The sequence below is a fragment of the Nothobranchius furzeri genome, chromosome 6 (genome assembly GCF_043380555.1).
Source record: "Nothobranchius furzeri strain GRZ-AD chromosome 6, NfurGRZ-RIMD1, whole genome shotgun sequence".
Classification (NCBI taxonomy): domain Eukaryota; kingdom Metazoa; phylum Chordata; class Actinopteri; order Cyprinodontiformes; family Nothobranchiidae; genus Nothobranchius; species Nothobranchius furzeri.
The window spans coordinates 69078730-69097415 of NC_091746.1; the positions used below are offsets into that span (position 1 = coordinate 69078730).

General features: G+C 40.9%; 1 protein-coding gene across 12 annotated transcripts in view; it reads right to left on the reverse strand.

Annotated features, from left to right (window-relative positions):
- Positions 1 to 18686, reverse strand: part of fnbp1b (formin binding protein 1b) — a 92927-nt gene that overhangs the window by 61771 nt on the left and 12470 nt on the right. For 9 of the 12 annotated variants that reach the window (XM_070552482.1, XM_070552484.1, XM_054744608.2 and 6 more), the window contains exon 2: positions 4868 to 4983. In XM_070552482.1, the coding sequence (XP_070408583.1) occupies positions 4868 to 4983 (116 nt within the window). The other 3 variants (XM_070552485.1, XM_070552481.1, XM_070552486.1) reach the window with 3 other exon arrangements.

The following is an 18686-nucleotide window of genomic DNA, read 5'->3' on the forward strand; positions in this document are numbered from 1 at the left end:
CCCAGTCTGACTCTATCCCTCTCTGAACCCCCTGCAACATGATCAACAGTATAGGCTGCGATTCATCATGTCACAAGGTCTCTCGTTCAGACGGAGTGGCACACACATGATCTGTCAGCAGAATCTAATACTGCACACAACCCTCTGATGGATTTGAGTGCATGTTGATGTTTAATGCCTTCGGGTTCCTTTCTAATGAACAATAAAGAAAAAAAAATAATAATAAAACCACTCATGTTCAACCAAAGCAGAGAAAAAAAGGACTAAAACCACAATATGAATATGTACTGAAATCTGCTGAAACAAATATCTCTGTCCAGGAAAAAGAAACATGCAGAAAACAGCAAACAAACGGCAGCAGTGTTAATGTTTTACCAGAATTTCTGTTTGATAAGTAAACCCAAAAACATGAGCTTTTCATCTAGAAACTGATAACAGTCAAATAACTGTGATATTTGACTATAGATGAATAATGCATGTGTTAAAAACTACACTAATGTGGGTCTGCGGAGTATTTTATCTCTCTCTGCTAACACCCCCCACGCCTCTACTCCCCGGTGGTGTTTAGGCTGTTGCTAGGCAGATCTATCTATGCATTTTGCTCTCTGTCCTTCTCACCCCATGTCTAATTATAGCACCACTTCCTATTCATTTGCTCACAACCAAATGACGTGAGTCAGAACGTACACCCCTGCTAGCATTCACTTTGCACTTTGATCATTTTGAATCTTTTGTTTTCTTTGGATGTTTCAGGTAGGACTTTTATTCATGCATGCATATTTGACTCAGAGAGGAACATGTGTGGCACTGTTTTGCAAGACAGTCCCTGGAAGGAAACATATGTTGATTGGCACTACAGCCAGACAGTGCTTTTTTCTGTCCTCCGTCCTCACACAGTCCTTTTGTAAACAGGACTTGATTCCCATTTTGATATGGATTATGCTAGACTGGGATCCTGGGGAGGAGGAGGCATTAATGCACTGCCACAACTAGACCAAAGCATTGTGCGTGTTTACAGGGTAGGAGGATTAATCGAGGATTAGAGTAATATGTGACGAGTAGGGATGGGTACCTTTGACATTTGAATCGATCCGGTACTAATTCCCGGTACCTACGAGTCGATACCGGTACTTAACGGTACCAATTTTCGATACTTTTGAGTGTTTATTATTTTAATTCTCTTTTATAATTAAATATATATTTTTCTCAATATATAACCATATTTGATAAATATCACGATAAATAACATACAAGTTTGTATTTTAACATCGTCCTTGTAGTTTTATAAGCTGATAGTTAAACTGAAGCAAACATCTTTACTGTGAACTAAATTTACTGTGTATCTTCATTCCTTTTGCCGTCCTTTTTCATTTGATTTTTCCTACTGGGAAGTTAGAATTTCCGAGGAGAAAGTGAACGCACCATTAGCTGATAACAATGGTGGCAATGGAAGCTAACATATCAAGCTAACGTTATCTTTAACAGTTTATTTAGCTGCTGGAGCAGATTAAAACGATGATGCCTCAAACTTAGATCGTTGTCACTGGTTTTACCTTCACCCAATCACCCGTCGCATTTAGTAAAGTGAAGCCAAACTTTAGAGCGCGTTCATGTTCTTCTAGTCGGAAATTCGGAGTTCCGAGGAGAAAGCGAACGCACCATTAGCGAAACGGAAGCTAACATATCAAGGTAACGTTATCTTAAACATTTTATTTACCTACTGGAGCAGATTAAGATGAGGATGTCTCACTTAGATCGTTGTCTGTCGCTAGTTTCATCACCCAGTTACCCATCACATTTAGTGAAGTGGACCCAAGCTTTAGCGTGCGTTCTTTCTACCATGCTGCTCTGTTTACAACGGGCTCGCAGGGACCGGCGACATAACGCTCTTGCGCATGCGCAACTGTCTTGGCAGTACCGAAACGAGGCACCGTTTGAAATGACGTGAATCGGTGTTCGGTCGGTGCTATGGAATTCGGTCGGTACCATAAAAAGTACCGAATTCGGTACTCATCCCTAGTGACGAGTATAGTTAAAGAAATGGTGCAAAATGGAGTTAGGGCCTGAGAATATGTTTAAATGGGTGAAATATGGGTGTGCTTTATCATTATTTTGCATGCCTGCTCATATATAAAGCAATAGATCAATACCACCAGAACTGACCTAGTTCTTTAGGCCTTTTTCATTATTGATCTATCAAATGCTTCTTCGGTGCTTTGGTACAGTGACGTAAATGGTCAGTCCGTTCTGTCCTTTTTGGACTAGGATTGTTCTGTCAAGTGACCAACTAAACCACCGACTGTCTAAGTGAGAGAAAGCGGTGATAAGAGCAAAACCAGACTTAGCGCTGCTGATTGAAAGATGTGAAAATTGTTAAAAGTCGATCTTTGAGATTGAGAAATGTGCCCAACAACACAAGTCAAGACAAAAGCAGAAGATCAGAGCGATAGCTACTAGGGATGAGCCGGACACTCGTTTCATCTGAAACGGATAAAGCATTTTTGACGAGTATGATCATGAAACGAGTAAAACTCGTAAATATCTGTAATCGTGCTGAAGGAAAATCCTCACTGGGTAACTGACTGTCTTCACGCTCTGTGATTGGCCAGTCACATAGAGCGCCCGCCCCTCCCTACACACAAAACTCTGCAGCCGGGAGCTCACAGCTCAGTTCGCGTCCGGTCCATCCACGCACACACAGACAGTAACGGATCTCTCTGCGCTTGCTTCACTGTTCACGTTTCTTCAGTACTCCCTATGTTTTCTTCAGTTTGCTTCTTTTTAAAGTTACTTTTTTCGTAACGTACGTGGTGCATTTGACAAGACAAAGCTGAAAACGGCTCATGCTGCGTCAGTCACTGCCTCTGCTCCGGTCGGGTTTTTTTTTTCCTCTCTCTCTCCTCTTCCTCAGGATCCGCTCCCTCTTTCCTATTCACTCTCTCTCTTTCTTTACATTTTTTAATCACAATTGTCTATTTTTTGCTCATATTAAATATATTTTAATCATTTTCTACTATTGTGATCAAAAACATTTAATCTCAATTCTGAGGCTGCTCTGTAAATAGTTTTCAAAAAACAATACACATAGTAACTTCGGATCAGACTTAAAATAACGTATTGATGTAAACCACACCCACTTCCGGTTAAACTACACCCACTTCCGGGTTAGGCCACGCCCACTCCGAGTACAGATACAGATACAGATAAAGGTGTACTCGCTCATCCCTAATAGCTACATCAGTCTATAAGATCTAAGGGCTCTGTATCTTTTGCTCAGATTAAATAGAGAGATTAAATCTGATCTCTGGAGTGAAGTTAATTACAACTAATGAGGTTCGAGGAAGCAAAGTAGCACACAGAGGCAATGTGTTGAAAACATCTCAAATTGAGGATGCTTAAATGTTAGCATCTTTTGGTCAGTTTCCACCTAGTAGTGCTAACGTGTGCATCTGCTTGAAAGCAGGCCACATCCGCTCCATCTGTGAAGCATAAAGTCTAATAAAGGTCAGCCTACCACAGCTAGAAGAGCTGAACACACTGCAGGCATGATGATGTCTAAACTAATAACTTCATGTCTATATGTGCGTATCTGTGGGTGTTTATTTTTGTTCTGCATTCATTTAACAAGCCAAGCTTTTAATGTGGGTAAGCTTCTCCAGATTCTGGCCTTTTTGTCACAATTTAAGAAAAATAAATGAGGAGAAATGACAACGATCTTTAGGAAAGTGAAACTGAACCCACGTGAAAGGTGAACATTTTTAGGTATGTTGTTAAAATATTATTAAACACTTAAAGTTAGTCTCATTAACTAAAGCTGACCTATTTCTCAAATTGTGTTATATATACTGCATATATATATATATATATATATATATATATATATATATTTGTGTGTGTGTGTTGCAAAGTTATTAATGGGTGGTTGAGGTCAGTGCTTAAGGCATTAGCCATCCTCTTTAGAGATGAAGAGGAGGATTTGAGGGGTATCGCCTTCTGTTGTGGCTAAACAGCAGGAGGCCTCGGGAGAAGGATCCTCTCACAACAGGTCTGCTCGAGCTCCATCAGTGCCTTTAGAAAATCAGTGACTGTACTAAAACGCGATGGGAGGGGGGAGGGGGCGGAGCCAGCATTGTGGTTGGTGGGAGAGAAATATCTGGGTCAGAATCAGACCTGGGGTTGATAAGGGTGATACCTAGTTATCTCTTTGGAGACACACACACACACACACACACACACACACACACACACACACACACACACACACACACACACACACACACACACACACACACACACACACACACACACACACACACACACACACACACACACACAAGCACAACCTGACTTCCTCTTGCCTGAAGCTCAAGCCAGCACCAACATCACACAGATTCACAAAGAGGAGACATAACAGAGGCAAGGATGGAGAGGAGTTCTTCCTCTTGAACTTGGTTCAGTGGGTCACTATTACTATAAAAACTGTGATGACATGAATAGCTGCAGACTTTTGGGCTGGCAGGCCTACCATTCCCATGTACCACTTGTACTGGAATCCAGTACTTCAATCTTTCACTGATTAGGTTTCTGACAAGCATCCAGGTGAAACCCTGGTTGGTTTCTTGTTCATACAAGCTTACGGCAACAGGTGAGATTTTCCTGCAGAATGAAACGATTGGATGCATCCAGAACTTCCCATCTATCTTCAAATATCAGAGTGCAGGTGAAAAAGAATTGACTTGAGTAGGTCACATCCTCCAGTAAAGTGGGCTTTATTTTAATCTAATTCCGCTGTAAAAAAAAAAAAACAACGTATTGTAACCCAGTTTTCAACCCTGGGTTCAGCTCTCACGTCAGCTTGAGCACTCACCTAATTTGTTTTGCATAGTTGATTTCGATCTCCGATCGCTCCTTGACAAATTTGGTGTACTTTTCTGCAAATTCAATCCCCCACTGTGTGTGCTTCTCCAAGTTGTCAAACTGATCCTGTTGAAGAGAGGAAGTCATGATTAGATTACTTATAACTTCTAAATTTGGCACAAACTGGATAAGGATCAATAATTTAACTACATTCAATAAAGCCCACATCTCAAATCTTCTTGTTTATTGTGATTATACCGTGCTACCAGTTTGAGGTGTGTCACACACACACACACACACACACACACACACACACACACACACACACACACACACACACACTCGTGTAGCTTCCAGTAAAACCAGACACCAGGAGTCTGCAGCCCTGATAACCAGATGAAGCTGTGCAGACTGAACTCATTATTCAGGATTTGCTCGTGACTTGTGGGGAAAAAATGAGCCTTGAGTTAGCCAAGGTCACGTCGGGAAATTCATCACACACACGCGCGCGAACGCATGCACACACACACATTTCTGTACAACTGAACAGTGGAGCTGATACAATTTAAAAAATGAACCAGAAAATTTGAAAAGACCTTGGTTTGGCTCCAACAGTCCCCCATCCTCTCCTCCATTATGTCCTCCTGAGTCCAGCCAATCGGACTTGTAGCGAGACACTTTTAGCAGGTGTCGGCACAAAAGCCTTGTGTGATCCTCGAAGCAAAGCATGCAGCATAGTGCACGATAGCTTCAAGCTTCCTGCACTAAAAGCTTTGCACAGGAAGCGGTTGTGGTGATGAAAAGCTTCAATAAGTGAACAGTAATTTACAAAGTTGTGCAGCAGATTTGGGTAATCTTAGTGCTAAAAGATTAGTTCATTTGAAATAATCTGGTTGTGTACGTTTGTGACAGTGAAATCTGTTGACACGAGGAACTCTAAACCCTCCTGAACACCTTTAAAAGTAGCACTTAAACATCTCTAAACTGTAACACGCACAGAAAGCAGGCTGTGGTCTGGACGAGGGGGATTCCACTCTGCATTGTTATGCAGTTTCAGTGATTAATCACTAATTAATCAAGCTGATCTTAAGGAGAAAATAACATCAAACCAAACAACTACCGGTAAACAATACGAGTCATCCTCAGCTCTCTGTTTTTCTTGTTTCATTTTCCACTTGCACTCACCCTTCAACGCTATAAAACCAAGCTCACACTCTCGCAGGCGCTCATTAAAGTTCTCAGACACGATTTACATCATACGTGTAGCAAAAGAGAAACTAAGCAGAACACACCACCACAGCAACACACACATTCAACCTCCTCCCTCCACGCGCATTACCCTTTTCTGCAGGGGCACCATCTTTCTCCACGGTCTCAGCGAGGAATCTGTTTCCTTTCAAACATCCAAATCCAGTAAACGTCCATTCGATCCCCGCTGGATGAATGTGATGGGAGGAAAAGGGGCTGCGCTCACGTTGGAGAGGTCATCCTGGAGACCTTGGTATCCAAAGTGGAGCAAGTGCAGCTCAGCAGAAGACTGCTGGGAACAATGCGTGTGTTGACCCCACTCCCACACGCAAACAAAAGAGAGTGCTCAGCTGGAGCCAGTAATTCCTGATCTTCTGGAAGGAGTAGGAGAAGTGTTTGAAGCGGGAGAGGAAAAAAGGAGCAATGCTTGGTCAGAGTCTACAGCTGCCCTCAGCGTTCGTGCTTGCTGCTCCATCAGGCGTAAGGTGGAGTGAGTCGACGGGAGAGGACAGTGAGAGAGAGCAGGAAAACAAAGGGAGGGGGCTTAAGGGAATGACAGAAGAGGCGGGATTGCTCGTGAGAGGATTACATCTTCAGATGGTGGGGGGTAGGGGGCCGTTTGTAAACCTCCACAGTGTGTGAAAATCTAATAAAATAGATAGTAAATGTAATAATGCAGCGGGATGAAGGTTCTGATTAACCTCAGGATGAGTCACGGTGACATCATGAGCCTGTCTGAGAGAAGCACTTGCTGGAGAGAAATGGAAAAGCCATCAAGGAAGCAATCCAACAGCTACAAGGAGAAGCATCGGATTAATAATGTATGAGTTATGGAGAGATTCTAATGTACAGTCTTACAGTTTCCCCCCTCATCAAATCAATGTGGGGCCATTCCAGCCAGTAAGGTATTTAACCCCCATGAAAAGCACCTCTTCAGCGACCACACAGCAGATTCAGGCACCAACAATCGGGAACCCAAAGGGAAACACATGAAAACGTGTGTTTGTGGCTGCATTAAAAATGAAAGTTCTCACGTCTAGACAAAGATTAGATCCATAATAAACACGCCAATAATGATGATTCAATTGTGAAGAAACATATGACAAATTAGACATTGGCAAAGCTCCGCAGCAGTGAGATTCAAAGAAAAATTGTTAGCTGATTAACCGTCTCAGGCTCAAAATAAGTTGTGATCAAATACAAACAACTAAGTCCTTCAGGAGTACTTCTGAGTTACAAAAATGCTCATAAAATACCTGTGTTGAGTAACCAGGTAGGTAGGTTTTAACGATGCTAATCTGCAACACCTGCCTCCAGAGGGTTAACTAATGGAGCTAATATGACTGATGTATTTGAAAATAAACAAAATACATTAATTTAATGACATTTTCTGTCGTTTAATTGCATTTTTCCGTGTTTTTCTCATCGTAGGTAGCTTTCTGAAAAGTCTCTGTTGAGGGAAATAAAATGTCCTACAGGATTGATGAGCTAACAGCTAGTTGGAGAGTATTAAAACAAGCCAAACTTTTAAATCTCACAGTATTTCATGTTAATTTCATTAACCTTTTCACTGTTGTTTATTTTGCATTGCATTTTGGCAGAAACAGAACAATAGCTCATCGGTCACATATAGTTCTCTGACCTTGGGTCAGTCAGGATTCCATCTACCACAGATGCTTTAGTATTTATCCCGACTGTCACAAAACACACTAGAACGTGGCAGAAAAATCCTCTAGACACACACCCATTCTGTTTTTTTCACTTCTTTATCTCAAAGTTGATCAAAAGAATGCATTTTTCTTTTGTTTCTGATTAAACTGAAAACGTGGTTCTGTAAGTAAAAGTGTCAGATCTGTTTCTGTTAGCGTGAGTAAACATCTAGCTATGATGAGTTCATAGCTGCTTGACCAGGTAGCACGGATGGACAAACAGCTGCCTAGCGAGTTTCGAGTTGGCCTGTCATCCATTGTATTGCTGATTCAGCAGTTTTGTTTTTTCGTACATCTCTATTATAAAGTCTGTATTTCTGGCTATGAACAGAATTATTTCCAAACTGAAACTACAAACAAAGACAAACACATTTTTCCATACATTTATTTTTCTACAGTACCAGTGGAAACTATAGGTGAAGCGCCAGTGTTGATGTTGACGATGCATGTGATAAAAATATTTTTGCAACATGGGCAAAATGAATGTTAGTGCTCCCTTTGTGCAACCGACCCACTTACATCACTCATCACTGGTTGGAGAGTTACCAACCAGTCAAACCAGCACTCACACTGGTCAACTCAGCCTCTAAAGACCGATAACAGCTTGTTCTGGGCATCCCCCGACACCTGACCTCACTTCTGCACAGGGGAATAAACGCGGGAAGATCCTTTCAAGATCTGAAAAAGAACCAGGACTCTGCTTGTTGATTCAAGACTCAGCCGGTGCTTCTTGTTTTAGAACATGAAGGAAAATAAGTCAAACGTTGCTTTTTTTTTTTTTTTTTTTTTTTTTGTCAATCAGGAAAGGAGGAACTGGTTCAAACAAAAACAAACAAAAAAAATGCACTAGACAATTATTTATAATGGCTGTAAGAAAACAACCAGACGCTTGTTTAAGGATCAGCTTCTTGGCCCAACTGAACACCCCCTCCCTCCTTAATAGAGATGAGGATTATGGTGCGGGTTAATGTATCAGATTAGGAGTTAATCTGAACTAATGCACATTATTTAGCAACCACTGCAGTCTTAATCAACCCATACAGAGAGTAGTCTGTAACCTTTCAATAAAGGTGTTTTCATTCCCAAATACATCTCAGCAGACAGAAAGCTACAAACAAACAAACATATGTTAGATGTGAGCCCGCTACACGAAAACACAGTTTAATACTATGATATCGTCATCAGGTGTGTGTGTGTGTGTGTGTGTGTGCGCGCGCATGCGCGTGCGGGTGTGTGTGTGGGTGTGTGTGAGTGTGTGTGGGTGTGTGGGTGTGGGTGTGTGGGTGTATGTGTGTGCATGTGTGTGTGTGTGTGGGTATGTGTGCATGTGTGTGTGTGTGTGTGTGTGTGGGTGTGTGTGGGTGTGGGTGTGTGTGTGCGTGTGTGTGTGTGTGTGTGCGTGCGTGTGTGTGTGTGTGTGTGCGTGTGTGCGTGTGTGTGTGCGTATGTGTGTGTGTGTGTGTATGTGTGTGTGTATGTGTGTGTGCGTGTGTGTGTGGGTGTGTGTGTGTGTGTGTGTGCATGTGTGTGCGTGTGTGTATGTGTGTGTGTATGTGTGTGTGTGTGTGTGTGTGTGTGTGTGTGTGTGTGTGTGTGTGTGTGTGTGTGTGTGCGTGTGTGCGCGTGTGTGCGTGTGTGTGCGTGTGTGTGTGTGTGTGCGTGTGTGCGTGTGTGTGTGTGTGTGTGTGTGTGTGTGTGTGTGTGCGTGTGTGTGCGTGTGTGCGTGTGTGTGCGTGTGTATGTGTGTGCGTGTGTGCGTGTGTGTGTGTGTGTGTGTGTGTGTGTGTGTGTGTGTGGGTGGGTGTGTGCGTATGTGTGCGTATGTGTGTGTGTGGGTGTGTGGGTGTGTGTTGGTTTACGCTGGTTTTAGATATCTGAATCATGTTGTGATCAACATCTAAGATAATTAGACAGCTCGTGTTATGCATCGCTACAAGTGGTGATGACTGACATCAGAGAAGTCTGAACAGCATCAGAGTTGTTCTTTATCTTGACACAGGAGGTCGTAGAGCGTAAACAGGCCTAGTTTCAACAGAAACACCCTAAAGGGCCTGATTTAGTACTATGGTTGTGGAATCCAGCAAGAATGTCATCTTATTGAGTCGGGGGAATTTACAACATTAGAGTAAAAAAATCCTCTATTTTAAAACTCTGAACAAACCCTTCTGGGGACTCCTAAATGTACTGGGGTAGAACCTCCTCAGCAGAAGGAAGTGTGATGCTCCGGTGATCACCGCTAGATCATTACCCACTTAAGAACACAGAACAATCAGGCTGTTTGGTGGTCAGCTAAAGGGAAAAAACTAAATACAAAAAAGGAGATTTCTGACTATTAAATGAAAATATAACTGTGAACTGTATAATTAAAGCCTGACAGATGTACACAACTAGAATAACTTTTATGACTATAATCAGACCTTAAAGTTTCTGGTGCATCTAAACCTGCAAAGTCTAGAGAGAAAAGTTGAACCCTCTCAGGCTCAAATTAAGTTTTGATAAAAGGACGAACAACTAAGTCCTTCAGGGTACTTCTGAGTTAAAAACTGCTCATGAAATACGTATGTGGAGTAACCAGGTAGGTAGGTTTTAACGTTGCAAATCTGCAACGCCTGCTTCCGGTGGGTTAATGAAAGTCTAAAACTGAACCTATAGGGGAAGTTTCACCAGAGGGTACATAGTGTGCTCTTGTTCACAGCGAAGAAGAGCACGTTCTAGTCAGCTCTGGGCTTTCATGTTATGTGTCAGGGAGAGGTGGTTTTAAGAAACCTCACCAGACAAGAAATACGTCACAGAAAAGAAAGGAAGGACAGAGAGATCTGAGCAGGAGGGGTGATGAGGGGACAGATGTCCAGCTGGATGGAGGACAAAGGGACACGAAACCTACAGCTTTGTTTTCTCTGTAAGCCTCATTGGGCTGGGATTGGTGTAGTTGGAAACACGAGAAAATGTGCAAACTGACACATTTGTGACATGCTCTACATGTGACCAGACATAATCGTCACATAAGTAACTTGAAAACTGTTCTTGTCACAATCTAGTCACAAAGTGTCTTCATTTGGTGTCAGATTTTTTTTACATTTAGCCTCGTCTACCTCACTATTTGGTCACAAACCCCTCCCAACTGTCTGACACTCGAATGTGTTTGAGACACCTTCAGCTGTTTAAAGAAGAAATAAGCCATGCATGTTCAAAATTACGTTAGAATAAGACCTTGTGACGCATCCAAGGAAATCCAGAACCCTTGTGAGCACTTGGACATTTTACGAACTACCTCACAAGTGTTTTCTCTGTGTTGCCAGCAGTGGCCGCTCAGTGAGATCCTGGCTTAAGAGTCAGATTCAGTGAGTTGACCAGGAGAGAAAGGGAGTAGGGCCATGTTCACGTGCAGCAGGGTTCTTTAAAAAACGCCTCACTTTTAGAAACAAAATCCATGTACACCCATCCTGCCACCCTGCTAAACCTGTAGGTGGCAGCAGTTCCCCAAATCTGATCCAGCCTGAATTAGGGTTGTCACGGTAACCAGTGTAGCGGTAATCCCCGGTAAAAAAACGTTGACAATAATAATAACCGTCTTGTTTTTAAAAACTATATTATCTCGGTGGGTTACCGTGGCTGCGCTGTAGGCGCGGTGACCCTTACCAGCCACCGTATCATCTGCTGAAGTTGCCAGCGGCACATTGCGCGCTTTGTTGTTTACAACCAAAACTTTCTTGAAGCTAAAGCTGAAATAATGGCCAAAGGAGGAGACAGCAGCGCTCAGGAGGACATTTTTTATCCCTCAAAGAAGACAAAGTGGGAAGTACGGGCATCTTTTGGATATTTGAAGAATGCTGAGGGGCAGTTTATAGAAGACGGCTATCCTGTTTGCAGCACGTGCAGAAAAAGTGTCTGTGAAAGGCAGCAGCGCTTCAAATCTCATGACACATCTGCGTGACCATCACCCACAACTTTACAGTCAACGCAAGGCAAGCTAACGTTAGCGTTTTAGCTAAAATGCGTGATCCGAGGATTTGGGTTGAGGTAGAATGCAACGAGTCGCTATATAAAGCAGCCGCAGCGCCGCTACCTGCATATAAACCGTGTCGGGGACACCCCCATGTTGAAATGACGCTATGCATTACGGGGCTCCCAGGGGCAGATAAGAGTTGGTCTCTCTCCGAGAATAATTATGAATTTAACAATGATTACTGCCTGATGACATTTTCCCACATCTGCAAAGCTCACTGGAAGGACACAAACCGAGGACAATGTTTTCCTGATATAGGGTTTATTACTCAAGTAAGGGTAAAAAAGTATCTGATTAAAAGGCTACTTGAGTACTGAGTATCATCTGGTCTAATATTTTTAAAATGATGACATCAAACAGACAAAAAATAAGAAGTTAAAGGCAAATATTGGCATTTTAAAGACTAAAGGGAAAAATGTAAACAAATAAACAACATAATTACAAAATAACACATTTTAGGCAAAATTTAGACACAAACTGAGGACAATATTTCCTGACATACAGGGTTTATTTAATTGTGTGAAAATTAGCACGTTTAAAAAAAATACCGCGATAATACCGAAAACCGTGGTAATTCTGGTCACAATAACAGTGAGGTTAAATTTTCACACCGTGACAACCCTAGTCTGAATAACCTGTTGTCTCCCTAGATCCTTAACGTCGAACTTCACCTGCGTTTTCTACATACAGCAGTAATCGAGATTGTAAAAATGTGCTTCATGCTGTTTCAGTGTAAACAGTCCATACATGTGATGGCAGAGTTTTGTTGTCACGGGAAGTAATGTTGCAAAACCTGAAACCCCTCCACAAGCAAATGCTTGACAAAGAATTTGCAAATCTTCACTTTGATTGGAGTTTTATGAAAAAAATATTTTCGATGGCCTGGTCAGTAGCCTGGCAAGCTATCCTATATTTGTGAATATAAAGGCTAGCCACGACCATCAGAAAGATCAGTCGTGGGGTGGAATCTAAGACTGTCTTTCAAACTGTCTCCGCACGCTATTGGACAACAAACAATGTGACGTACTCTCTGCTACAGATGTCAGTCAACAGGGGAGTCTGCCATTCGCTGTTGAAGAAGATTTCTAAATAAAGGACTTAAGTACAGCTATCTGTTCTTGACTCAAAGAAAAGCTCAAATCTATATAGACCAAAGTTGATAGTTTTTTTTTTGTTCCGCTGCATCCTGCCCACCAAACCGATAGATCGCCGTGATTAGCATAACACTAAACTGATCAGGCTAACAGTAGACCAGCTGAAGCTCCTATAGAGCACGACTAGATCAGCTTTCAGAGCAAAATAATGTTGCTTCGGCTACTGTGTGTCTAGATTTCTAGGCTAGTTTCTGTGCTTCTGTGTGGATGACAGGCCAAATCTTAGAAATGTCCTGCTACGTGTGTACAGAGCATATGATTCTTGCGAGTAAAACATCTACCACCTCAGAATAGCAAAAGAGCTAGCTTGTCAATTCTGCTAGTCTGCAGTGTTTTGATTAAATGGGAGTAAAAAGGATCCCTACACAGAGCACATAGGATGGAGCTATTTCACACTCGAGCAGTCATAAGTGTCCAGTGTTTAACTCTTTTGTGTGACAATTTAACATAAAATATATTCTGAGTCCTGAGCTTTGATGCAAGCCTGAGATAGAAGCATCATTAAGCCAGAACTGCTCACTGAGCTGTGAGAGTTCTCCCAATTAAAACAACAAACAGCGTTTGTTCAAGCGTAGCCAGCCGGGCTTCACCGAATGAAACAAAGAAGAACAAAATGTTGAATTATCTGAAGTTGTTTCTCCAGTGATTATTTATAACTCTACGGCACAATCGGCCTTGAACTGACCACAGTAGATACAGAAAAGACTCATGGAAGCAGTATCCAGTGAAGCTGAGCCACTGGTCGCCACAGCGATTAGCCGCGCTTCACGATGGTGGGCGTCCAGCAGCATGAACAAATATTTGGTGGAGATGCCAAACCCCCTCTCAAACACACACCAAGCTTTGTCTGAGAAAGCAGGGTGGAACAACGCCTCTGTAGCCCCAAGCTACCCCTGTGGTCAGATAGGAGTCGCAGGAATAGACACACGCAGACTCGTGATCTTAAGTTCACCTAGCCACCGTAAGTTATTTTAACTCATCAAAAGCGTTGAAGTGTTCTTCTGTACCCATGTGTAGGTTTGCTCGCAGATGTCTCCGTGCAACAGCAAGTAGCAACATTTGCAAAAGAAAAAAAAAGTATGAATGTGATGATTATCTGTGGTATTCAAACCAAACAGCAGAAAAACAAATCCCCCTAGAACAGAACACGCGTCAACAAGCAAATGCAACATGTGGAGAGAAAAGTGTGTGCAAAATATGAACAGCTGTTTGGGGCAGCAGGTGACCTTATGTTTAAAAAGTTCTTGTTTGCATGCCACAAAGATATTTATAGCCCCAACACCTCAGTGAGTCTAAAAAGTTTGGAGCGTGTGTTGGAGTTTGCACGCTTACTTATAATAGTGGTGCACACCATACAATTTCCTGTCTGTGCCTGCTAGTGTGTTACGGCAGTTGTGATTCAGAAATCATGTAGTTTAACAGAAGCGGCAGACATTGTGTCTGAGAGGGCGGCTCCTTTGATGAAGTATCTGCTTCTGAGTTGTGACGCGTTACAACTTGACAAAACGTGAGCTCATTCACAAATGTTCAAAAGAACATCAAACTGAGAATCTGTCATCATAGAAAATGCACTTTTTGGAGCTTTTTAGAATGTAATGTTGTTGTTTACTAGTAAAAAAATACCCCTAAACAACTTATTTTCTGCATTCATGCATTTTCCTGTTTTAGCTGCAAAATCTGAATTTTAATTTGAAATTCCTGTAAAAGTTGTACGTAATACTGTCTTCCTCCTCCCGACAACAGGCCCTGCTCCTCCTCCAGCTGGTCTGGGTTCTCAAACCTGTCTTCCCTGGCCAGCACAGGATATTTAGCTTAGGTGACTTCTGTCATGTAACATACCCGGTAGACCAGTTTGGGCTTTTTTGGGGTTTTTTTTTTTTGCTTTCTTTGTTTATTTAGCCAGTGTGAGTCCATGTGAGGTGAGTAGAGTAAATCAACTAAAATTCAAAGATCTTTAGACACAAAATATTTTGCAGAAAAGAATAAATAAAACAAAAATATAAATTAGGGCTGCAGCTATCGAATATTTTTGTAATCGAGTACTCTATCGAATCTTTTATCGATTAATCGAGTACTCTAATAAATTTCTCTTTTGCGTTTTTAAACCATTATATCAAATTGCTTATTATAAAATATGAAAGACCTCTTGAAATGAGAAAGCAATTGCCAGTTATTCTTCAAGTTTTATTCAAGATTAGTTTTCAAAACTTCAGCACTTCAACTTTACTTCACAGTAAACAAATGCGAGCGGCTGCGGCCCAAACAGCACCAGAACCGCTCACGGCGCATGCGCAAACATGGCTCGCCAGCTGTTTCCCTATTAACACACGTTTGTTTTAATTTCTACACTTTTTTTGTCTCACGCTAACAAGGATTGTCGAAAGCATGTTTGCCGTGGTTATGTCAAATTATACTGATCACACAACATTTATTTACTTTCTTTCGTTTTCCTCCGCCACTCATAAATACCCGTGTCCTCCTGCAGCGATCCTGAGGGACAACGGACATCAACAACAACACAGTAAAAAGTCCGACGTGTTGTAAAACTATTTTTAGCACAGTTTAAGTCCGACGTGTTGCTACCAGACGTACGGTGTGAGCTGAAACTAAATACAGGCTAAAATGCATTATCTTGTAGAGGCTCCGAGTCCGCTTGCAGAAGTGACATTTTCATGTGGATGTTTCCTGGTCAGGTTGCAGCATGGAGGATGTGGTGTTGTGGTAGGCTAAATCCATTTTACAGTTTTTACACTGGACTACGTTTTCCGCCTTACGACGTGAAAAATGGTCCCACACCTTTGACATTTTGTGTCTTTTTCACACTCCACCGGGGTCCACATTGTCCGCCATGGCTTAAAAGAAAGTTAAGTTGCGTTCGCTACTCGCGTGTGCATTCAGTGCAGTATGCATGTGCGTCACTTATTTCGGTCCGGGTGAAACATGACCACGGGCGATTGCTAAGCCATGAATTAATTAAACATGAATTAAACGAAGCTTTGAGGCAGATAATTTGACTCGAGGACTTTTTGTACTCGAATTATTCGAGGTACTCGAGGAATCATTTCAGCCCTAATATAAATACATGAAATCTCCTTCAGCTGGCTAAATAAATTCCTGCAACCGGCTATTAACCATTAAGGGGCATCAATAACCTGTTCAAGAAATTATGGAAAACGTGCTTCCCTAGTGAATGGACATCTCAATAGTGCCAACGGCAATATGTGATCAGACACTGACTGTGCCTACCTTTGCTCTCAAAGGTTTAGGATTGCTTGATATGGAACCTTTAAATTAGACCGTTGGCCCTAATCCTAAAAGACATCACGTAATCAAAAATTTGACAGTAAAAAATGTGTGACCCATCTCCTAACTTACAACACTGGTCATCTTCATCTGCAGCAGCATCTGCAGATACTCTTCAAAAGGGCTCAGTGTGCGCTCTTCTTCTTCTTTCGGTTCTTCATTTTCTGACTTCACTGAAAGAGCATTGTCCAAGAAAACAAAAAACTGACTTCTTCGTCGCAACATGACGGTTCCCGGGTAAGAATATATCCAATAAAAACCTATGTTCTATGTCAATTAATCCATCTCAGGAGGATGAAAACACTAGAGTAAAAAAAGCAAGTCCTGTCAAAATCACATATAATGGAGAAAGCCTAAAACAGATTTGATATCCTAGAAAGAATCAGGAAGCGTTTTCATGTCATCAGAGTCCAAGCCGAAGTCTAACGACACAAACAACAGAAGAGCTGCAAGCAGCTCAGAACTTGATTAGATGACGTTGTTAATAATCTGATTACTCGTACCTACCTTTAACACCCATTAGGCTGCTCTGTGGATTAATCCCACTAGTGCAACACACACACACACCAACCATTGTTGTTGCTGAGCTGTTTTTGTTCCTTTGGGAGCATAAAGCTCTTTATTTCTTACATAAGACATTTTCTGGAATGAAGACAATGTCTTTAAAATTAAGAAACCGCAATGATGACTTTACTGTACATGTGAAACTCGAAAAATTATAATATGGTACAAAGGTTCATTTATGTCAGTAATTCAACTTCAAAGGAGAAACTAATTTATGAGATATACTTATTACAAGCAAACCCAGACATGTCAAGCCTTTATTTGTTAGAATAGTGATGATTAGGGCTTACAGTTTATGGAAACCCCACGTTCATAATCTCAGACAATTAGAATATTGTGTAAAGATTCAATATTCTAGACTCAAAGCGTCACACTCTAATCAGCTAATGAATCATAAACACCCGTAATGGATTCCTGAGCCTTTAGATGGTCTCTCAATCTAAGATTAATTACTGACATTAATTAACTTTTGCACCATTTTCAAGTTTCACCTGTACACATCAACAGATGTGTCACTTAGTTAAAAAAACAAGGCAACATTTTGTGGTTTGAATTTAGAAACCCACAAATGATTTAAATGTCCTGTTGAGTTTGAATCCAGCACAACAAAAAATTATATATATATATACACACATTATATATATATATATATATATATATATATATATATATATATATATATATATATACACACACATATATATACACACATATATATATATATGTATGTATATATATATATATATATATATATATATATATATATATATATATATATATAATTATTGGATGTTACTAAAACATATTTGATAAAAACTGTGCTTTCTAAATACTAAACCACGCAAAACAACAAACTATCTGATAGAGTTCCTGTTTAAATAAAGTTTCAGGTGATTTTTTATGTTCGTTCCAACCTTTTCTCCTAAAAACACAGAACACGTTATTCAGCAGCATTTACTGTACTTTTTTCCCAGAAGTGTCAGTTTTCTAATTAAACTGCTGCTGTGATTGAGCAATTTGGTCGGAGGCACAAACAAGTTTCCCTGGTTTATAATTTAGTCAGCTGGCAAACGCTGTAGATGTAAATGAGAGGCTGGATTAAACATGCTCTAACTATGTGGCTTGTGAAGAGCTGAAGTTCATAAATAGATTTCAGCCAAAAGCTCTTCCTGTTAGCATCATGTGTGACATTTTGCAGCAGTCCCATTAGTCTGTTTCAAATCAAGTCTCTGACTCTGTCCAGCTCTGAGCAAATCATCTTTGAGTTTCACAACTCAGATTTTTAGTGAACCAAGATGACATTTATTTAAAACTGAAATTAAAGAATCTACAAAGTTGTGTTCAATTGACCAACTATGTCTCAGAGAGAGAGAGAACTGTAAAGGTGCTCTGATCTCCACCTCTTCTTCTGCCCAGGTGCAGGAGCGCCTCCAGAAAATTTTGATAGGGGTGGCCAGAAGGGGCCAAAGAAATTTTGGGGGTGGCACACCAAATTGGTCTTAGTGGTAACTCTGGGAGAGTTTAGCCTGTGGCGATGTATTGCATTGTTTTTTTATTTGTTTTATAAAAAATAAATAAATAAATAAACTGTACATGTCCAAAACATTTAACTTAAAATTTACAAACACAAACATTTCAGAAAAAAACATTTCACTTATTTAAAATGTATTTCTAAATTTTATTTTAAAATGTATGTTTTTAGTTTAATTCCCCTGTTGCTGTGTTCACAAAAAACTATGGAGATAAAAACATTTTTTTAATGGTGAGCAGCAGCAATATCTGTATGTTTTATTCTGATTACTTCTTTACTCGTTAATTGTATTATTTTTATTTTGTTTTACAATT